Consider the following 24,270-nt stretch of genomic DNA (forward strand, 5'->3'; position numbering starts at 1 on the left):
AGGACCCAGCAGTGCTGACATGAAAATACTCTGAATCTGGCTTACTCCTGCTCTGATAATGTAGGGGGTATCTTTTAGCACCTACTTCCATGGCCCTAGTTTCTAATATAAGGTTTAACTTCTAATCTAGGCCAGTTTCTCAGTGAGAAACATATGCAGTTTTAAATGATCTTGTAGAAAAAGAGTTCCCACAACACAGAGAACTATCGGTAAAGTCACTATAGATACTAACTTTTAGTAAGGGGAGAGACTATCTTACTTTTATTAGCCTTTCCAACTGTACCGGCAGGAGCCTCACATACATATAAATCAGGAGAGTAAACCAATGAAAAAGACTCATTAACAAACTAGTCTGCCTGGTACATGCTACCAAAGTAAGTGCTCCCTGTTTTCAGGGACTTTTTATTCTTACTCCATAACCTCTCTCACCATAGTAAGACAGTGTTGGCTGCTGGTAGAAGGATGACAGTGAGACAGAGAATAGGTACTTTTTGACATGAGGAGATCACCAGCTGACTTATTCCCAGAGGCAACTGGTAAAAAATGGTGAATGTCAGAAACGTCCAACTTGATGAAACACCTGATTTAGGAGTTTTAGCCTCAATTCCTAGGTCCAAAAAAGACAATTTAGTTATTTAGGTCACTGAGATGCTCCAATTCTCGGTGGAGTGCTATACAGCTGCCCCAATTTAAGAGGACAGTTTTGCCACTTTCTATAGGATACCTCCTTTTAAGCTTCAGAGTTGCCTGTTTTCAAATGAAAATATGCAGAGGTTTAAAAAACATGATTTAAAGAGGCATCAATATAATACAGAAGAGACCTTTTAGGTTTAGGCGATGCAATGCCACAGGAACGTGAGTGGAGCTATAATCCACTCTCAGCTGTTTTACTTGTCAAGCTTGAAGTATCCTAGGTAGACCTTAATTTAGTCCAATCCAATGGGAAGGAAGCATTTTTCTTGGTTTCTGTAAATTCTATGAATGATATCATAAAACATGTAGCTGTTGGTAAGTCATGCTAGCCACACAGCTTTATCCTCATCACTCTACCAAGAAAGCTTTGTTTCAATTTTATGTGATAGGGCGTATAGCTCTCAGTTGTCTACAGATGCAGAGAAATGTCCAGCTCACTGGCATAGCTATCTTTACTGAGAAGGTAATTAAAATCCAATATATATCCACCAGATAGGCAAGCTTGATATAACTGCCAAGAGCCTCGATGAATAACATTCATGGAGAATATTTTATTGCAAAGTTATTTATGAAGGAGTTGTGGCCTAGGCAAGTTAGTGCTCCAACCAGAGGCTGCTTTCCTCCCACAAGAAGGCAATTTAGATGCTTCACCATTTACAATGTAGTTACAACCTGATAAACCATTGTAAGTTGAAAATATCATACATCAAAATGAATTTAATATATCTAAGCTACCAAGCACCATAGCTTAACCTAGCCTATCTTAAATGTTATTAGAATACAGTATCCAAAAAACCTCTGGCAACAAATTACACTGAAGAGTATAGGTTTTTTATGCTCGTGATCCTGTGGTTGACTGGGTGCTGTGGGCTGTCTGCTGCTGCCCAGCATCATGAGAGAATATTGTACTGCATATCGCTAGCCCGAGAAAAGATAAACATTAAAAATGTGAAGTATAGTTTCTACTAACTGTATATCGCTTTCCCAGCATCATGAAGTGAAAAAATATTAAGTTGAATCATTGTAAGCTGGGACCATCTGTATTGTAAAGGCAGAGCTTTTTGGTGGGGTAGTCAGGTTCTTTCACCCCCTAGAAGGGATACACATGCATGTGTACTGAAGGAAAGGTAGAGACTTATTACTGATTTTCTATAATTGTAAGACATTGAACATTTTTCTTTCAATATTTATTCTTCTAAAAAATTCAAACTATACTACAGAGTTTGGACATTTTTAATTAAGGGTACTAAATTCTACTCCTCCTCTTGATTGCTTTTGTTACCCTTCCTGCTCCCTGAAAGTGAATACTATCTTATCCTGCATTGCCTGTCATAATACTTGAGAAAGAGTATAAGTGTTTGAATTGAAATGCTGATTTTTGATTGTTGGGGCTCAACAATACGAGGTACACCCTAGGATTCTAAAATTATTTGTGTTATAGTAAGACAATAGCTCCCTTTTAAAAATTCCTAATTCAGTTCTTAAAAACAATTACAAAATCATTAGATTTTTATGAGTCTACCTATTCACTGGGCTGATGTCTTCAGGAACTTCTCTCTACTGACTCTCAAATCCCTTTGCTGAGCAAGAAACTGATGGCTCAGAGACAGTTTATGAACATTGTTTGGTATATTTTCACCTAAATGCTTCTCGCAATTTTTATGTTATCACACAAACTATGTCATGTACTCTCATGAAGAACAGAAAGAATAGATTATTATCTTCATTTTATAGGTTAGGAAACTGAGGCCCACAAAGATTAAATAATTTGCTCAAGACCACAAGGCAGTTTATATTAGAATGAGAATTTCTGGTCCTGAATTTACTAATTACTGGCTGTGTAATTTTGTGTGCATCACTTAATACTTCTGTCTTAGTTTGTTCACCTGTAAAACATGGATATTATACCTACTTATTAGCCCTTATGGAGTTGTTCATGATAAATTGAAATACTTATCATTTATATGACATTTACATTTTTAAGCTATCTATACATCTCATTTAATTCTGTAAGACTGGTTTCATTATTAACTCCCATTTTCAGGTGAAGAAACAGAGACTGAGAAAGGGTGACTAGCCCAGAGTCATATAGCTGTAATATGTCAGAGTTGAGATTTGGATTTATGTCTGACTCCAAGTCATTGTTCTGTCCAACTACACCACATCTATTGGGAAGTATGTGAGCTAATCAATGTGAAAATGCTTTAGAAAGTGTAAATGCCTTACAAATGTTATTTAAATGTTAAGGAAAATGCCAATCTATAGGTAAATAAGTAAATAAATAAGTAAGTAAGTAAATTAAATAAATAAATAAATGTTACCAGACTGGCAAGGAGGACTCAGAAACAAAGTTGAAAAAATTGCTGTATACATAGATTGAACGTGTCTGGGCTGGGTCAGAAGAACTTGAGATATATGTGACACCATCCCGAAAACAAATCTATCTTGGTTTTTAATCTCAGATTCAGAATAGCAACCTAATCACATGAGGCACATTCTAGTGTTACACTAAAAATGTCACTTCAGCACAAGCAGAGAAGTATGTATCAACCTTCATCTAAAATCAGAGTCCTCTGTTATCTTTAAAGCTGACATCTATAAAGATGGTTGAGCAGGTTTGATTTAAAGAAGCTGAGAAATTTCAATGCTCCAATGTAACACGAGGCAGCTTTCAGCCTCAACTGTCAAGATGCTCTAATAAATGTAAGACAGACCTAATAATAATAACACTGAATTCACAGGTCAGTAATTATTTTTGTACCTAAGACTAGCTAGCTTAGAGAAGTAAACTTTTAAGTATCACACCTATTGGGTTGGCCAAAAAGTCCGTTTAGTTTTTTCTGTAAAACAAAAGACACATTTTCATTTTCACCAATAACTTTATTGATTTGGATAATTTTGAGTCTGTCGGCTATCCCCCACTATTGGCCTCAACTGGGTAGAGGCCGGGGGTGCTGTTAAACATCTTCTAGTGTATATAGAACAGCCCCACAGAAAAGAATTATTTGGTACTATTAAGTACTAAGGTATTTGGTACTATTAAAATGTCAATAGTACCAAGAAACTTCGGAAATCACTTTTGACACATTTGATCAGTCGCAGAACCTTCTCCATACACTGCACAAGTCTTCTTTTGTGTTTCAGTTGCATTTTATCTTTCTTGAAACAATAAAGCACGATATGCCAAAAATGTTGCATATTTTCTTCCAGCTTCAATATTAATATGGATGCACAAAAACTTGCCAACTTTGGTAAGTTTTTTCCTATGGTATATTGATATGACAGCTGTCACAATACAATCTAACAAAATTGTTTTGAATGAGTAGTACTTAGACAACTAAGTACAACTAGAGCTATCTTAAGGGAAAAAAACTAAACAAACTTTTTAGCTGACCCAATACACTTTCACTATTAAGGTTCCCATCCAGCAGAATGAGCACATTTATTACTGTTTTGGCACAGGTGGTCTGGACACAGTGGCAGGTGATAAAACATGTTTTGGTGTTTCATTAGGTCCTTGTTGTGACCATGGGAGCTTGACACTATTTAATTCTGACTAAACTCCTAATCAATAACTTGTTAAAGAAAGCATCTGTGTCCCTCAGGGGTTACCAGAGAAAAAGTTACCCACCTCAGCTTGTTTGCACCAAACACTGATGTTTTTACGTTGGGCTTTTGTGAAGTGGTCCCATGCCTTTTGTTTGGAGGCAGAATGGTACACAGCTACTATCTGCTCAACTGCAGCATCAGATCAGCAGTCGAATCAGGCCAGAGGTATCATCCATGGATGGCAAAAGATGAAAAAATAAGAGAAGTATTAGGCTTGTTGTATCTTCCTGTATGACACTATTAGGCTATAGTTGTATTCAGAAAAAGCTATGTGTGTTGGGGTATCATGATTTTAAAGGGGACTCAAAGGCAGAAATATCAATATGCAAAAAGAAAAATGTGAACTCCAGAAGGTTTGACGTGATATGGTGACAGAAGTTTTAATACAGGCAATCTGTATCCATTCAGGCAGGAGAGGCAAGGGTCCTGGTGAATGTGATTTAGTGCTACTGACTCCACAGAGCATGGCGGCAAGCAGCGAACTGTACCAGCTCTTTGTGACCACTTACTTCTTTCATAAACTAGCTCTCCAAAATGAGTCCAGATGCTTCACTTCCACATAACCCATCCTTATACTATTCTGAAGGATGTTTAACAGAAACATTATGTCAAAACTTAAGATGGATGAAATCCATTGTAAGTGTAGGTGGACAGGCTCATTAACTAGAGAAATGTAAGTTTTATGAAATGAAATATATAAGTGCAGTCCTAGATAGTATTTTTCAGGGTCTCTTAAAATGTCAAAAGGAAAATATACAAATATTCTGGGGCTTTTATCCTAACAAGTTTAAGAGAACTGAAACAGACATGATATTTTTAGGAAAAGGACAAGAACCTCTGCATGGCTGCTGCTCACAGTAAGAAAATCCAGAGGTTGCTATTTCTTTCTTTATAGCCCAGTTTGTACCCTACGTGCTAATGGTTTAAGAATTTATATCCCCATGATACTTGATCCTCTCTTTTCCTATATTCTTTAATCCTAGACACATGTACTTTCTCTTCCTGGATTCTATGCCCATATACATTTTCAAAATATAAATGGAAAATTAAACAACTCCTCCTTAATTCCAATTACATATGAGTCAAGCATGGGGATTCAAGTATGAAAAGAATGGGCCATAACTGTTTTAAAGCAAAATCATAAAACTGTACCCTTATTCTTAAGGTGAATACAGCTCCGTACTCAAAAGCTATAAGTGTAGTATAGTGAAGTAAAACGTTAATTGATAATTTTTCTGATCTGTGTCATGTGAGAGACTTTGGGTAGGTTTAGAGTGGTACTTCTTTTTGAAAAATGGCCATTTCAGAGGCTTCCCGTCATATCCCAGCATCTATGACATTCAGCAAAAGAAATATAGGAGAAAGAAAACTAAAAGCAAAAGATTGAAGTAGCAAATTTGGCTTTTATTCAATCATGTTGTGAAATACGATTACACTGATTACTAAAATTGAATAATTAAAAAGCATATTATGTGATAATAATGATGCAAATCCTATAATGATGCAAATCTTAGAAATGCTGATGCTACATTCTTTTTAAAATTTTTAAAAAAGATTTTATTTAGTTTTGGAGAGAGGGGAAGGAGAAAGAGGGAAAGGAGAAAGGGAGAGAAACATCGATGTCTGATTGCCTCTCATGTGCCCCCTACAGGACCTGGCCTGCAACCCAGGCATGTGCTCCATCTAGGAGTTGAACTGGCGACTCTTAGGTTTGTAGCCTGCCCTCAATCCACTGAGCTACACCAGCCAGGGCTGATGCTACATATTAACTTCAGCAATGAAATACCAGACTTTCACTGAGGCCTGAGGCTGCTTGTAACTTGAGAATGAGCCAAAGTCAAAGCACAGGACTTCGACCTAAGTGTCTTTGTTTGTTTCTAAGAAGCTGAGGTAGATATACCAGAGGAAAAAAAAAACATAGGAGGTCCCCACATGTATCTTGCGAAATTGGAGCTCAGGCATTTGGCAATTTAAGGAGAGCATAAGGTAATGAGAAACTTTGCCTGTTGACACAGAATGGCTATGTGGGATTGGCTCCTGTGCATAAAAAGTGGTGACTAAGTGAAATGCCCTTTCATCTTTTCAGCAGAACTCTGATTTCTACTCACATTGAATGAGAATTCCAGAAAGGGCCTGCTTGAATTTCTCCTTTGCTTCTTCCATGTCTTTCTCATGGGCAGCTTTCTCATTCACCAGGCGGCGGACATGGCTGTTGGCCGACTGGATCATGGAGTAGAAGTTGTTGGCACTCCGACGGTTCACCTCTCCTCGCTCAATCCAAGTGAGCAAGGTCTGCACAGCTTCTGAGAATTTGGAATCATCTGAAAAAAATAGAATTTAGTTTTAGAATCATCAAATGTTACCAAATCCCAATCTACGTTCCCAACATGCTGGCAAGGAGGCCACCATGACTTCTTGGCAGTAGTTGTTAATTGAATTACTAAGGATGAGGAGTTGTGTATGAACATACATGTGCATACAGGCAGCAGGCAGACAGACTGAAAAAATGAAAGACTCATAAAGTAGACTGGTTGTAGGTGATGAAGAATTTTCATAAAGATAATTGTTTATTCTTTCCTTCAAAAAAGTTCTTTACTGATATAGTTTTCACACATTGTAAATTCCTTAACCTGTCTATGTAACATGAATTAGCAGTGAGAAAACTTCAGAAGTCTATAATACTATTTTTTAGTAAGGAAAAGTAAACTTGAGTTTAACATGAATTTGATAGTAACTTTTTCCTTGGTCTGAAATTATAGTGTTGAAAGGAGCCTTTAAGAAGGAATTAAATGGGTAATTCTTTAGGTATAAACACTATACCTAAAGGTCAAACACATCTTTGACCTTTTATAACATCACTCCTGCATTCAATCCACAGCCCCAGGCCTTCCACTCAGTCCCAATCACAATCTATTTTGATGTAATTCATTGTGCTTCTATATTTTTTTACATTCTGTTTCACTTGCCTGAGAAAATTTCCAGGTAGATTTATGCAGTTAGTAAAGAGTTATTCTCTAATGTTAAAATAGCAGCAGAGCTCTTCCACAGCTTCTTGTCCAGATTCCTGAGATAGCCACTTATATATTCTGCTATTAAAAACTCTGGGGAGGGAGAGTCTATTAGCAACCCATTGAAAGCATGTTCTAGGGCTTCACATCTCTCGCTAGGCAGAAACCCTTATGTCCAGTGGGAATATCTCTCCATGCAATTTGAATCTCTTGTCTTTTGCCCTTTTCTCACTGTAGACATATAATGAGAGACCAGTCTTCCTTTTACAGCAGTTTTTCATTTCCTAATTATATATAGTCCATATTTTGATTGCATTATGCTTGAGGTCCACATGACCCACAAATTCATTAAAATTTTTTTAATTGACCTGTTTGGTGTTATATGAATAGTTCAGCCTTGGACTGGTGTCTTACCAGTGCTTTCAGCCTTTCCAGTTTTTCAAAATGTACCATTATTTCTGTACCCTAGTCTAGACTCTCTATTTTCTACTTTTCTCTTACAGGAAAATCAATCCAAACAAAGGATTTCTTAAATGTGTGAATCCCTTAGGCCAGTGATTTTCAAACTTTTTCATCTCATGGCATACATAAAGTAATACTAAAATTCTGTGGAACACCCCCCCAATTTTTTTGCTAATCTGATAAAGAATAATTATAATTTTGATTTATTCACACTTGATGGCTATTGTTTTGTTGGCTCTTGTCATTTTTTTGACAATCTAAGGGAAAAGAGGTCAGTGCCCCTGACTAAATAGTCACGTATTACATGTTTTAAAAATTAAACAACAATAAAAAATTGAAAAAATTCTTGCAGTACACCACTGTGTCTCTTGCAGCACACTGGCTGAGTATCACTGTGTTAGGTAATATAGTGCAGACAAGTTTGGTGAATGAGATCTATGGAAAGTACAATTAGCAATATCTTGCTGAGCCTAAAGCACAAGAAGCAGGAGAAATGAAATTCATATCATTAGAGTTGGATTGGTATCATCAATAAGATTAATGGAATACTAGCATTCATCTAATAAAATCAACCATACTTAAAGAATGAAAAAGACTGAATTTGAACTACTAATACAGGAGACTAGGCATGGCAATTCATGTTAAATTCGCAAAATGGTTCAAGAGAAAAAAAGAACCAAAACTAAAGGGGAAGCAGACTCATTTACCAATGTCTAGTAGTCTCCACGGACACTGTGTGAAATAATTTGATCATTTAAAGCAATTAAACAAGTCCTTTTCTGGTTGGTAGCAGCTAGGTCTTTGAGTAATCTAAGAAGAATGTATACTGACTACTCCTGGGGCTCCTTTTTTACTCATCTGTAGATGGAGATTCTTACCAGAGTTTTCCAGGGTCACATCAAGTTCCATCATTCTAATTTATTCTGATTTAGAATTCAAAATCAACTTGTTATCCATGATGAAAGGGGGGTGTTTACATGTCCCACTCATTGATTACAGCTAAAATTCTTTGATGTGGAAAGTGGGAAAAACTTGTTTCTTTTTAGAAATGTGATGTGTTGAGAGAAAAGTGACATCCCTTGAGACAGTGAAAAAATAGAACACAAGTGGCAGCGACAGATGCTGTAGTTGTTTTATGCACACCTCTTTCTGCGAGGCTGTAACACAAGAAATGTTTACAATCTATTAGTGGATAATTCAAAGGATAAATGCCAAAACTACAAATATGCTTCTTAAATTTCTCCAAAAAAAAAGAGCTCTTTTAATCACAAAGCTTGAATGCTTCCAGTACCTTTTAGTTTTTCAGCAACAATGCTGCATTCATGATCTGAATAGTGAACCACTGGGGGTGGGGATGGTGGGCGCAATCTTTCTTCTTCCATCCTCCTACGGTGGCGTTCCTCCCTTGCTAGCATACGCTGTTTGCATTCCCACTCATAGAGGTCATCTCGAGCCTGTGCAAAATCAACGTGGAGCCGGCCTGTGTCCTTCTTGTCAGTGCTAGAGCCTAGGCGAATGCGGTAACCTAAGTGTACAAGAGGGAGACAGAGGACTGTAAGAACAGCCCAGTAAGTGAGCAACTGTGAATACCTTTCCAAGTATAGTGCTTCAGATGCAGTTACAGCAGTTTTAAGTGACATATAACTCCAAATTTCCTCTCTTACTAGCAAGGTGAACTATCAAAAGACTGGGATTATACTCTCATCTCTGATAACAGTTTACTATACTATTGGTTGAGTCAGTCTCATCTGTAGGTGCTCCTTTTATCCATCTGCAATCTTACCTCTGGCAGAGGGAGGCTCTCTAGGTAATGGTATCAAGAACAAGTTTTATAGCGCCAAAAGCACAAATAACAACAAAAAATCAACAAAAGGAACTACATCAAACTCAGAAGGAACAGTAAAAAAAGAAAGTTTATAGAATGGGAGAAAATTTTTGCAAACTTTATATCTTATAAAAGTATTAATATAAAAATATCTAAAGAACTCAATCAACTCAATTACAAGAAAAAATCCAATTAAAGATGGGCAGAACTAAATAGACACTTCTCCAAAGAGGACATCAAAATGACCAATAGACACATGAAAAGATGCTCAACATCCCTAATTATCAGGGAAATACAAATCAAAACCTCAATAAGATGTCACCACACACCTGTCAGAATGACTACAGTTAACAAGACAAATGACAAAAAGTGCTGGCAAGAATGTGGAGAAAAGGGAGCTCTTGTACATTGTTGGTAGGAAAGTGAATTTGTCCAACTACTATGGAAAACAATGTGGAGGTTCCTCAAAAATAATAATTCAACAAACAACAAGTGCTGGTGAGGATGTGGAGAAAAAGGAACTCTACTGGGAAGGCAGATTGGTGCAGCCACTGTGGAAAATAATATGGAATTTCTTCATAAAACTAAAAATGGAACTGCCATTTAATTCTGCAATTCCACTGCTGGGATTATACCCTAAGAATCCCAAAACATCAATCCAAAATAACCTATGCACCCTAATGTTCATGGCAGCATTATTTTCAATAGCCAAGTGCTGGAAACAGTCTAAGTGCCCATTAGTAGATAAGTGGATTAAAAAACCGTGGTTCATCTATAGAATGGAACACTATGTAGCAGAAAGAAAGAATTCCTACTTTTTTCAACAGCATGGGTGGAACGAGGGACTATTATGCTGTGAGATAAACCAGTTGGTGAAACACAAAGACCACATAATTTCACTTATAAGAGGAATCTAATGAACAAAATAAACTAATGAGCAAAGCAGAACCACAGACATGAAAACAGGTAAGAGTGGCAGCTGCCAGAGGGGGGGTGTGAGGGGCATAATGGTGGAAAGAAGGTGAGGGAATTAGTCAAAAAACATGTATGAATAACCCATGGACATGGGCAACAGTGTGTGAATGGATTGTGGGAGCGAGGGGTACAGTAGAATGGAGGAGGGCAAAGGTGGAAAAATGGGGACAACTATAATAGAACAAAAACATATAAAAATTAAAAAGTAGGGAAACAAAAATAAAATAAACCTACCATACTATCCAGCAATTCCACTTCTGGGTATGTACCCAAAGAAAATAAAAACATGATTTTGATGAGAAACACGCACTTTCATGTTTATCATAGCATTATTCACAATAGTCAAGATACAGAAACAACCCAAATGTCCATCAGTGGATGAATGAATAAAAAGGATGTGGTGCTTTGACACAATGGAAAAATTTTCAGCCATGAGAAGGGATGGTATATTTCCATCTGTGACAACATGGATGGACCTATGGTAAGTGAGATTAAGTCAAACAGGGAATGATAAGTACTGTAATTATATTACTTGTATATGGAATCTAGAAAGTTAAATCTGTAAAAGAAAAGAGAGAGAGTAAAATAATGGTTATCGGGGGTAGAGTAGTATTGATAAGAGTGATAGTGTTTCATGGAACAAACTTGTAACAAGTAGTAAATAAGCCACAGAGATCTAAAGCACAGTATAATACAGACAATAAAGTATACTATAATTATGTAATATGATAAATATTGCTACATCAGCAATTATATTACAATATATAAATGTATCAAAGTAACACATTATATATCTTAAAGTTATACAGTGTTACATGCCAAATTTATTCAATTAAAAAATAATGAGTCTTATACAGCATCATGGGCTGGAAGAATGAAAAAAAGGTGGCCTCAAACTGTGGTTTCTTTGAATAACTTCAAGTGTGTCAGTCACCCCACCACACAGAATTTTAATAGTATTTATTTATTTATTTATTTATTTATTTTTCTATGGCTTTTTATAGATTTTATATATTTATTTTTAGAGACGGGAAGGGAGGCAGAAAGAAAGAAAGAGAAAGATCAGTGTGTGGTTGCCTCCCATGTGCCCCTTGCCAGGGACCTGGTCAGCAACCCATGTATGTGCCCTGACTGGAAACCGAACAGGTGACCCTTTGGTTCACAGGCCAGCACTCTCATTCCACTTGAGTCACACCAGCCAGCATAAACTTTATTCATTTTTAAGAACAAAATAAAACTTCTGTTGTGGTAAGAGCACTTAATGTGAGATCTACCCTCTTAACAAAATTTTAAGTGTATCAGCTTGGCAATTTCAATCCTGAAAATTGTTTCTTAGATGTATTTGGGAACTCTGAACCAACTTTTGGGGGACTGGAAAATAGATATGTTAAAGTGGTATATGACCTAGGTGATATGTATTTTGGGATTTTTAAAAAAGTGGTAGGGTGCTTGTAATATAAAGTGGTAGGGTGCTTGGTATAGCCCTAAGATTAAAAAACTGGGGTTGATGTCCACACCTCCACTTTGCTCCAGCTGTACTACCCAAGTTAAATCAATTTACAAAAAATGGAAAAAAATTAGCTTTTAGTAACTTTTAAAGTTTCAGAAGCTGAGCTTGCTGCTTCCATACATGTTTGTCTCATTTCATTCTCAGCACTAGTTTGTAAAGTAACTACTGCCTTAAACAACTAAAAATATGGGCAAAATATGCAAAACAGTGGTTTTTAAGACACTGGACATTGGACAATGAAGACAGAGATCACTGACAGACAAGAACCAAATGAAATGATCCTTATGATTTCCCTGGTTTGTTGCCTGGAGAGTATCTAAGCCTCTGCACAGGTAGCAGAGGAGTGGACCTCAAGTAAAGCATAGACAGAGTTTGTATGGAAAAAATGGAGAGAAAAAAAGCTGCACAGAGAAAAAAATTAAAGATCTGAAAAGAGTCCTCCACTATTATTTAGCTGAGTAATGATGTCTATGTGTATGTGTGTGTGAAAACTACCTAAGCATTAGCAGCAGCAATCCATGAATTTCACATAGGGCTGCAAATAGTTCCCTTTCACATCAGCCAGAATAAAAAAAACTAATAATTTATACAGTACAGAGTAATCAGAAGGGTTTTGTCTTAATGAAGAAAAATTAGCCCTATACTAAATCTTGCTCTGGTTATGCTGAACAAAGCTTAAAAAAACAAGACTTAAAAAGATAAAACATTTTCCAAGTTACTTATTTATATCCTAGAACAAAGCTTGAGAATATTTATAGGGATGAAAACATATGTAGTACCCAATAAGGTAAAAATTCACATGGTCTGGTATGCAATACAAAAATTAATTGCCCAATCTGCAGAAAAATCATAATAAACATGAAAATATCAATTAATCAAAATAGGACCAAACATGATATAGATGATATAATAATAGAGAAGAACATAAGAACAACTATTATAATTGGGTTTCACATGCTTAATAAGTTAGAGAAAATATGGGACATATTAAGCAGAAACATAAAATGACATAAAAAGAACCAAGATCAAACTGCTAGAATTTAAAATATAATGTCTAAATTAAAAAATACTAGTGGATAAGATCAATGATAAATTAGAAATTACAGAAGAAAACATTAATGAACTTGAGGACATAGCAAAGAAACTACTCAAAATGAAATATATAGAGAAAAAAGTTGAACAAAAAATAAACAGAGTACTAGTGAGCTGTGGGACAACCTCAAGAGGTATAATATATGCCTAATTGGAGCCCCAACTGAAGACAGGAAAGGGAATAGAAAAAATATTTGAAGAAATAAGGGCAGAAAACTTTCCAAGATTTATAAAAATTCAAAGATCTAAGAATTTCAATGAATTCCAAGCATAAGAAACATAAAAAATTACACCAAAGTACATCATAATTAAATTGCTCAATACCAGCAATAAAAAGGGTATCTTAAAACCTGCCATAGAGAAAAGACACATTATATACAGAAAAACAAAAAAGATAAGGATAACATCATATTTCTTGTCAGAAAAAATGTAATTAAGAAGATAATGGAGCAATGAATTATATAGAAATATATATAATCCCTGAAAGTATAGTCTATACCAAGGACATATTTTATAGATATAGAATATTTCAGAAATTTATATGGATCCATATTAGGACCCCAAATACCCTCAGCAATTTTGAGAAAGAAGAACAAAGTAGGAGGGATCACAATACCTGATATCAAACTATACTACAAGGCCACTGTAATCAAAACAGTCTAGTACCAGCATAAGAACAGACAAATAGACCAATGGAACAGAATTGAGAACCCAGAAATAAACCCATGTCTCAATGGTCAGTTAATATTTGACAAAGGGGACAGGAACACTGAGTAAAAATAGCCTCTTCAATAAGTTGTGTTGGCAGATCTGGACAAGTACATGCAAAAAAAAAAAGAAAGAAAGTAGACCACCAACTTACACCACACACTAAAATAAACTCAAGATGGACATAAGATTTAAATATAAGTCATGATACCATAAAAGTTCTAGAGGGAAATATAGGCAGGGAAATTTCAGATATCCCACACAGCAATATTTTCACTGATACATCTATGGCAAGGGATATAAAGGAAAGAATAAACAAATGAGACTACATCAAACTAAAAAGCTTCTGAATGGCTAAAGAAAACATCTAAAAAATGAAAAGGGAACCAACCATACGGGAAAACATATTAGCCAATGATACCATAGACAAAGGTTTGATTTCCAAAATATATAAAGAACTCACATGACTCCAAACCAGGAGGACAAGCAATCCAGTTAAAAAATGGCAAAGAACTGGAACAGACACTTCTCTGAGGAGGACATACAGAGGACCCATAGATATATGAAAGGATGCTCAACATCACTAGCCATTAGAGAGATGCAAATTAAAACCACAATGAGATACCACTTCACACTGGTGACAATGGCCATCATTAATAAATCAACAAACAAGTGCTGGTGAAGTTGTGGAGAAAAGGGAACCCTAGTACCCTGTCAGTGGGAATGCAGACTGGTGCAGCCACTGTGGAAAACAGTATGGAATTTCCTCAGAAAACTAAATATGGAAGTGCCTTTTGACCCAGCAATTCCTCTCATGGGATTATGCCATAAGAATCCTGAAACACCAATTCAAAAGAACCTGTGCACCTCAATGTTCATAGCAGTGTTATTTACAATAGCCAACTGCTGGAATCAGCCTAAGTGCCCATCAGCAAATGAGTGGAAAAAAAAACTGTGGTACATTTACACAATGGAATACTACACAGCAGAAAGAAAGAAGGAACTCCTACCCTTCATGACAGTATGGATGGAACTGGAGGGCATTATGCTAAGTGAAATAAGCCAGGTGGTGAAAGACAAATACCATATGATCTCACCTAGAAGTAGATCCTAATTAACAAAACAAACAAATGAGCAAAACAGAACCAGAATTAATTGCTTAATTATAATGGAAATAAAGGAGGAACTCACAGTAACCAGAGGGGAGGGGGCATGGGGGTAGCAGATAACAAGGAAAGAAGGGGAAGGATCAAGCAAAGGAACACCAATAGTGTACTCATGGGCACAGACAATTGGGGGGATTGACTGTGGGAGTTGGAGGGGATTAGGGGGATGGGGTATGAGTGAACAATGGGGAAAATGCAGGACAACTGTAACCGAAAAACAATAAATAAAGAAAGAAGATAATGGAGCAACATCTGAAGGAGGGGGTACCTGTCAAGCTAAAATTCTATATCCAGAGAACATATCTTTCAAAAAGAAAGGTAGAATAAGTTCTTTTTTGAAAAAATGCTGAAAGAATTCACCAGGAGCAGACTTATATTATTAAAAAAAGGATTCGGTAAACTAACAAGCAAAATAGTAATGACTCATTGAGAGCAGGCTAGCAGCTCTCTGGCAGTGGGGGGTTTGAGGGGACTTAAGGGGATAGAGGGATTGAGCAAAAAAGAAAAAGAGAAAAGCTCATGGACTGGGTCAATAGTGTGGTGATTGCTGGGGGGAAGTGGTGTAGAGGGTGGTGTAGGAGGGTGAACGGGGGATAAATGGTGATGGCTGGAGTCTCAGCTTGGGGTGGTGAACACAAAATACAGTGTACAGATGATGTGTTGTGGAATTATGAACCTGAAAACCATATAATTTTGTTAACCTGTGCCACCCTAATAAATTCAGTAAAAAGGGAAAAAATAAATAATCGATCAATCAATAAATAAAGGTTAAAGGAATTCAAGCATAGGAAAAATGATACCACATGGAAATATGGATTTATACAAAGGAAGAAAGAGCATATACAATATATAATTGCATTTATATGAAGGTCTAGAAAATGTACACTAATCAGACATAAAAAGAATCAGTGGTTGCCTGGGGAGAGCAATTAAGAGGGGTAGGAGGACAGTATCACAAAAGGTGCATGAAGAAAGCTTTTGAATGAGGCAGACATATTCATTATTTTGATTCTAGTGATGGTTTCACAGCCATATATGTGTGTAAATAATATAAAATTATATTATTGAAATATATGAAGTTCATTTTAGGTCAATTACTATACCTCAATAAAACTGTTATGAAGAATAACGTCTAGTAACACTGAAACTGCCACACATTCATTTTAGAAAGAGGAAGAATACATACATTTCATAAGCAAACTTTGCTAGGGCCCCTTTCAGTTTACAATGCACTTTCATACCCATTCATTTTCTTTGATAATTGGAACCATCAGAAAAATGGAGCTATTAAATATTGCCTATTTTTCCAGGATCATGGAAAGGATCAAATGAGATGACGACAGGAAAGCTTTGTGTAAACACACAAAAAATACTGTGCACAACACCAGCTTCCAAAGCTCTTCAAACTGCAATAGAAAAACAATTATTATTTCTACATTTCTAGCCCCTTTTCAAAGTGATTTTTGTTTTAACCTTTTTTTTTCAATGTGGGGGAACAGCCATCCAACTCTAGCACTTGTGAACTTTCATTTAAATGGCAAAATTTAGTTGTTTTCACATCACTGATTGCGATTCCCTTTCCTTTGGCAGCCTTGAGAATGTTTCCAGGAGGTGATGGTTACCAGAGAGCTGATTTCACTGACATATAGATGGATGCTTCCTGAGCAGCAGGCTGTCTTTTACATACAATTGTTCAGGGCTTTTCAACCTTTACATTCTCATTAAAATAGTCTATTGTAGGATGCTGTTATCATTGCTAAGTGATGTCAAATCTTCAGCAGTTAAATTTTACAGCACTTAGCAAATTCAATGTGAGTATTCCACATCTGCTTCCTCCTCTCTTTTCTCATGGTAACCAGTCTACTTTTCCAAACCCTCATTACCTTTTCTCTGGCCTATTGCAACAGGAGTCTACTGACCTCCTCTCTTCTCTCCTCTAATTCATTTTTATACGGAGCTGTCAGATTACTCTTTCAGAAACAATCATCTTCCTTGTTCAAAGATTCCTTCAACAATTATCTATTACTTGATGAATAAAGATCCAAATAAGTCATTCAAAGTGTGCTCACAACTGATGTTTTTCCTCCTTTCATTTCTACATAGTACACAAACCACTACTCATTGTTTCCTTGAATATTCATCAAAACTTACCACCTTTGTATCTTGTTCATGTTGTATCTATGCCCCATTGTCTACATCCAAATTTTTTGTCTTTGACAAAGACTTAGTCCAAATGCTACCTTTCTTGATAACCCAGGAGTCAGAAATCTCTTTCTCTGTCTCCTCCTCCCTCCCTCCAAGCTTGTCTACCTTGGTCTTTGCTGTATCCTCAGAAACATAGTATTCTGCCTAGCTGTCAACAAATATTAGATAATTGATTTCCATAAATAATTTTAATCATCTATTTTGTTCAAGATTATGTGGTAGACTCTGGGTATTCAAAGTTAAATAAAACATAGTCCCTTTCCCTAAAGGGTTCACACTCTGGTGGTGGATACAAATGTAGACATAGTTCTAGCATGGTGCTATAGGTGTCATGTTAGGAGAAAGTAGTGAGTGCTGTGGAATCACTGAGGAAAGGGTACCCAAATCAGCCTAGGGCAGAATGGGGAGAGAATCAGCAAAAGATTTCCAGAAGAGGTTATGACTGGCTGCAGCTTTAGGGTGTAAAGATGTGTGCATGATGGGTCAGGGGTGGAAAGGGTAATAATAGTCAGAGGAAAAGGCATAAAACACCATGATACATTCTGGGAACTATAATTAATTTAGTGTTCTTGGGACACACATGTGAGGGAAGGATTGGGAGATAATGCTGAAAGGTAAAGCAGATCATCAAGGCCTTTAGATGCTGTTTACAAGTAAGTAGCTTGAAGTTATCTCAAAGAAAATTGGGAACTGCTGAATAACTTTTTAACAAGATTTTTATTTATTTATTTTTAGAGAGAGGGGAAGGGAAAAAGAAAGAGAAAGGGAGAAACATCAATGTGTGGTTGCCTCTTGCATGCCCCCTACCAGGAACCTGGCCTGCAACCCAGGCATGTGCCCCAACTGGGAATCCAACCAGTGACCCTTTGGTTCGCAGGCCAGCACTCAATCCACTGAGCTACACCAGCCAGGGTGGAACTACTGAATAACTCTAAAGAAAGAAGTTGGATGGTAGCATTCATGCATTTAAATCTCTGCAGGCAAGAGGGGGTACTATTAGGCCCTAACTTTAGCTGCCACAGATGCAAATACACTAATGTCCAATCTCTGCATTGTGCCTGCTGGGCGCAATCCTCATGATCGAACACCTACCAGAAAGATAAAGGGCTTTGTCTACCATGTACTCCTCGGCAAAGCGAATGTGACAAAAGTTCTTTTTGCTCTTCCGAATAGCAATGATCTCTCCACATTGTTCGAACACTTCCACAATGATCTGCTCTGTCCCATTTTCAGGCAGGCCACCCACAAATACCGTTTTACATCCTGGTGGTCGTTCTCGGGTTGCAGGGGGTGGAAGATCTAAATGTAAAGGCAAAAACATTTGAAATTAAAATGTTTGCTTGGAACAAACCTCTTTGAAACCTAATGTGTCCCAGAGATGGCCATACTGTACCAACCAGACTTTTGCCTAAGAGTGCCTGAAGCATGTGGCCCCAAGGTGCTCATCTCCACTCCATAGCAAATTGGTTGGATGAACCTGAAAATCATTTTATTTAACAGTTTGGTGCCCATAATGGCTACAGGATAAATACACAGACCTGTTTGTCTGTCCCATCCAGAGATCTTTAATTTCCTTCTTTACTTTTGTTGTGACAAGTCAGCTATGCTCTGTTTTCAGTCATTTTTATTAAGAAGACAGCTAGTTGAATGAAATCACACTTAGTTTAAGGATGAATTCTCAGAACCAGTGGAACACTGGAATTTGTATCATTCAGTTTGTAGTTACCATATTCTTTCTGTTCATTCTTACTGAAAGAACTGTTTTAGGATTAATTTGACAATGATAAAGTGAACATTTACAAAAATGTTTATACCTCTCAGAATGATTTGATTGACAATGTCAGCCAGAGTACAAATGATCCTTTCTGGGTTTTTTTTGATACCAGTGAACCCTTCCTCAAATTCCTTAATGGGAGACCTGAGGTCGAGAGCTAACCATGCAGCATTTAGAGGAAACTATGAAAGCTGGCAGAGAAAGTAAACTTGTCTGGGAAATCATTAACTAAAGTGAGATAAATTTGGCTATAAAGAGACATTAAAAACCTACTTAATGAAAGATTCTCCCTCTGATTAAAAAAATGGGCTTTCCACTCACTCATACATGAGGCCCACTGTACCTGCAGCTTCTTGTTGGTATTTACATGTATGTATTGAAGCATTTTCCAAGCAAAACCCTATAGTTCATAGCCCTCCAAAACAAAGTGTGGTGGTCAAGGGTTTTTCTAATATTGGTTTTGGACCTGCAAGGATTTTGTGTAATCCGTTCTCTCCATTGAGCTCTTAATAATTCTCTCAGCTCAAGATCTGGAGAGCTCAACAACCAGTGATAATAGCTCACATACAAAAATAAATGAGTCTCACTTGTAGATTAGGTCAAAACCCACACTTGGCTCTTATCCGAGTTGACAAGCAGATGATTTTTGAGTTTCCTTGGGTATCAGCATCTCTAGCTTCCTCACTTGGCTACCACTGTTTGTCTTATCAGTGTGGCTGAGAATAATCAGTTTTTCTGTTTAGTCAATAAAAGGGGGAAGGGATTCAGGGAACTTACAAAGTTTCTGTGAATTTTAAAATGTCTGCAATTTTAAGAACTCACTGTATTGGTTTTTTGATCCATATGAGAAATTTAAAGAGAAAAAGAAAATAACCTATGGAGCAGGGATCTGACATGTCTTAGTCATGGAAACTGGAGAGGTTATAATTTTAGTCTAAAGGGGGAAGATGAGGTCTAGAATCTCTTGAGACTTAAGCTTCTCAGTTTTTAAGAACTGGAAAGGATTCTAGATAACACACGTCCAGTAATTCTCAACTCTAGCAGCACATTAGAATCAAGTTTGGAGTCAAACAAAGAAATAAACAGAAATGTCTAGGCCCCACTCAAATGAATGTAAGTTAATTAGACTGGGGTGCAGCCTCTACATTATTTTTCAAAGCTCCTCACACAAGTAAAATATGTAGCTAAGGTTGAAAACCACTGACTTGGTTTAAACTCATATTACAAAGGAATGATCTTAGCTGAGTAAGGCTCAGTGACTCATTCAAGGTCATCGAGTTAGATAGAAATATAAGGAGCATGAACCTAGAACAAATAAACCTGGATTTAAACATTAACATAATTACCTACTGTCTGTCTGACCATGGCAGAACCTCATTTTTCATCTCTAAAATAAGGATATAATTTTCTGCCTTATAAGGTGGGATAACTGATAATCTACTATCTATATTGCATGTGGTACAATGTCTAGCACTTGATAGGTTCCCAATAAATAGTAGTTATTATAGTGTTATTATTAGTTATTGTTATAGAACTAAGATTTCTTAATTGCCAGTTTGGGGATTTCTAAAGCCCTACCACAAGTCTGGAATTGAGTGATAGCTAAGACCTGGACTTCTAAACTCCCAGCTCCTTGTTTTATCCAGATCTTTAGATAACTCTGGGTTTAGGAATGAATGACTCTTATTGATAAAAGACTCTACAGCTGTGAAGACATGTGGTTTTGACCATGGAACATAACCCAGCCTTTGACTATATAGGTAAAGAATTTGCAAGAATATGCATATAGGTAGAGCAATGTTTTCAAGCCAAAGACTTTAGAATAAAATCTTGTTTCAGGATCCTTCTGAAATCTACTATTTAAAGGAATTTGATGGGGGAAGGGGTTAAGATGGCGACAGAGTAGCACCGAGGGAACCCAGCTCTCGTGCATCTGGTGGAAAATCCGGGTGGATCTACCGAAGAACAGCATAATCATCCAACAGTTCCCCAACATTTATGAAAATAGGAGACCAGAGAGTGTGACAGAGGAACCAGACAGCTGCAGGTCAGCGAGGACTCCAGAAGGTGAGTGAGGACAAAAGTGGCTGCGCCCCACCGTGGGCTGGGCCCAGGGCAGGCGAAATCCGGAGGAGCGGAGGAGCGTGAGTACCAAGGAGAATTGGCGCGCAATTGGGGCCAGCACCATAAGTGGGAAACAGGAGCCCCGTCTGAATCCAGGGCCGGGGTGCCTGTGACAGAGTGAACGCTGGAGGCCTGGCACCCAGTGGGCCGGCAACACACTCCTTGGGAGAGAACTGACTCCCCCTCCCCATCCAGGCAGGCAGGTTAATACCCGGCAGAGACCTGTGGGCCTAAGTTAACGTAAAGGGTGGCAACTGCGGACGCTGCCGTTGCCAGCCCGCCAGCCCGCCAGCCCAAGGGATTTAAGGACACTGTCATTGCTGGTCTTTTGGGATTGGGCTGGGCTGAGAGACAGGCTTTGTGGAGAAGTCTCTATTGGAAAGTGAACTGAGGGGTTCTAAGACCTTGGCTAGACTCCAACCACCCAGCAGCCATCCAGGGGAGGGGTGGGAATGCCTGGGTCCTGCAGGGGACTGAGAAGGACGGTGCCAGATTCCGTGGGACACAGGCAGCCTCCTGGGGCTGTGCGCAACCACAGACCAATCCGCAGCCTGCTCGCGCGCACCTGCATTCCTGCCTCAGAGACACTGCAACCAGAGAAACCGGTTTGGACAGTTTGAAACCAACAAAGGAAGGGTGCTTCTTTTATTTTATATTTTTCCTTCTCTAGAGTGTGTGTGTTTGTGTGTGTGTGTGTGTGTGTGTGTGCGTGTCTTTTCCCTTCCCCCCTTTTTTTCTCTCTCAACCTCTTTTGTAATTAATCTTACATCTTGTAAACTGTATTGTTACTCTATCTTTCAATACTCTGTCCTTCATTTCTTTTCCTTTTTGTCCGGTTTTAGTCCTTCTGTTCTTCCCAAATTTTCTGCTTATTCCCCTTTCCTCCTGACTTTTGTGTGTGTGTGTGTGTTGGATTGTTTGTTTGTGTGTTGCTTAGTTTTCTTTTAGGTGTATTATTATTTTTTTTGCGCAATTCTTACTCCTTTTTTGATTTTAAGAATATCTTTGTATCCCACCTCTTTCTGTACTTTTTTTAGTCCTGGTTGGGTATACTGTACTACCTGACAGTTTCCCACTGCTCTTTCCTCCACAATGTTTTGCTGATTTTCTATACTTCACGTGCTTTCCTTTGGTATACTACCCAAGCTCTATAACCCCCATTTAGACAGATCACATAGAATCTATCACGTGAGTGTTGCTCTAATATTATTGTAAATAAGAGCTGTTCTGTACAACAGTAATACTTCATAACACATCTCTTGGACCTTAGAACACCTTACAGGTGCCTGAATTCTATTACTCTATTTACTGACGCGCTACACCCAGTTACTAACCTGTACTGTCACCTTACCTCAAAACTGACCACCCGCAACCACATTGCTTTCTAGATACAACTCACAAGACCCCCCTTCTTAACAAGACACTTAACTTATGCCCACCCTTTCCTAAAAGTGGTAAGCTGGGTTGAAGAGCACGGTTAACTCTATACATAGCCTAGAGATTGTCTATTTCTTCTCTGCCCACTGTGTCTGTAAATAACATAAAATAATCTTCTGCTATCATAAACCATTTTGCCTCCCCCCCAACTGATCACACATGCACAATAACGAAAGGAGTAGGTGGAAGCAGAGAACACCAAGATACCTGCAGGAGACTGCACCGCTGACTTTCACAGGTATCCTACCACAGAAGTTCACACCATAAACCCAGCAAACCGGAGCAGATCAATTTAAGAAGTGGAGGACAACAAGAAGAGTATCACAAACAATGGGATGACAAAGAAACAATCCCCAAATGAAAGAAAAGGAGGAAGCCTCAGAAAGAATGTTAGATGAAATAGAGGCACGTCAACTATCAGATGTGGAATTCAAAGCACTGGTTATCAGGAAATTCAAAGAGCTTACAATGAGCTACCAGAAACTACAGGGGAGCTACAATGAACTCTCTGTAAACTATACCAACATGAAAAAGGAAATAGAAACCATCAGTAAAAGCCAAGAGGAAATGAAGAATACAATTTGTGAACTGAAGAACACAGTAGAAGGTATGAAGAATAGAATCGATATGGCGGAAGATCACATAAGTGAGATTGAAGATAGGATAGAAAAAATCTCCCAGACGGAACAAGTAAGGGAAAAGAGAATCAGAAAAAATGAAGAGAATTTAAGAGAAATGCAAGACAACATGAAACGTAATAATATCCAAATAATAGGAATACCAGGAGAGGAGGAAGAACAAGGGATAGAAAACCTACTTGAAAGAGTAATAACGGAAAATTTTCCTAAGTTGAGGAGAGATAAAGTCACAGGGATCCAGGAATCACAGAGAGTCCCCAGCAGGTGGAACCCAAAGAGGCCTACTGCAAGACACATCATCATTAAAATGGCAAACCTCCAGGACAAAGAGAGAATCCTAAAGGCAGCAAGGGAGAAAAAGGAAGTGACATACAAGGGGGGTCCCAATAAGGCTGGCTACTGACTTCTCAATGGAAACATTCCAAGCAAGAAGAGAATGGCAAGAAATATTCCAAGTAATGAGAAACAGAGGCCTACAACCAAGGCTACTTTATCCAGCAAGGCTCTCAATCAAGATAGAAGGACAAATAAAGAGCTTCCAAGACAAAAGAAGTCTAAAAGAATACGCTTCCACCAAACCAGCTCTATAAGAATTATTAAAGGGGCTGCTTTAAGGAAAGGAAGGAAAAGAGAGAGGCGGAGAGGAACACAGGTACATAAATGGCAATGAATAAGTACCTTTCAATAATAACCTTAAATGTAAATGGATTAAATGAACCAATTAAAAGATACAGAATAGCTGAATGGATAAGAAAGCATGACCCACACATATGCTGTCTACAAGAGACCCACCTCAGGTCAAAAGACCATCACAGACTAAAAGTAAAAGGATGGAAACAAATTTTCCAAGCAAATGGACAAGAAAAAAAAGCCGGGGTAGCAATTCTCATATCAAACAAAATAGACTTCAAAAACAGGGCCATAAAGAGAGACCCAGAAGGTCACTTCATAATACTCAAGGGAAGAATCCACCAAGAAGACATTAACATCATAAATATATATGCACCCAACATAGGAGCACCCAAATATATAAAGAAAATCCTA

General features: G+C 37.7%; 1 protein-coding gene across 7 annotated transcripts in view; it reads right to left on the reverse strand.

Moving 5' to 3' along the window:
• The window catches only part of ENOX2 (ecto-NOX disulfide-thiol exchanger 2), a 359,324-nt gene that overhangs the window by 47,752 nt on the left and 287,302 nt on the right, over positions 1 to 24,270 (reverse strand). For all 7 annotated transcript variants that reach the window (XM_037037287.1, XM_037037285.1, XM_037037286.1 and 4 more), the window contains 4 exons: positions 18,346 to 18,552; positions 9,064 to 9,297; positions 6,411 to 6,623; positions 4,325 to 4,431 (listed from right to left, as the gene is read on the reverse strand). In XM_037037287.1, the coding sequence (XP_036893182.1) occupies positions 4,325 to 4,431; positions 6,411 to 6,623; positions 9,064 to 9,297; positions 18,346 to 18,552 (761 nt within the window). The remainder of the gene's footprint in view (positions 1 to 4,324; positions 4,432 to 6,410; positions 6,624 to 9,063; positions 9,298 to 18,345; positions 18,553 to 24,270) is intronic.

This window comes from Sturnira hondurensis, unplaced genomic scaffold (genome assembly GCF_014824575.4).
Source record: "Sturnira hondurensis isolate 20B ecotype Veracruz unplaced genomic scaffold, ASM1482457v3 Scaffold0022910, whole genome shotgun sequence".
NCBI lineage: Eukaryota > Metazoa > Chordata > Mammalia > Chiroptera > Phyllostomidae > Sturnira > Sturnira hondurensis.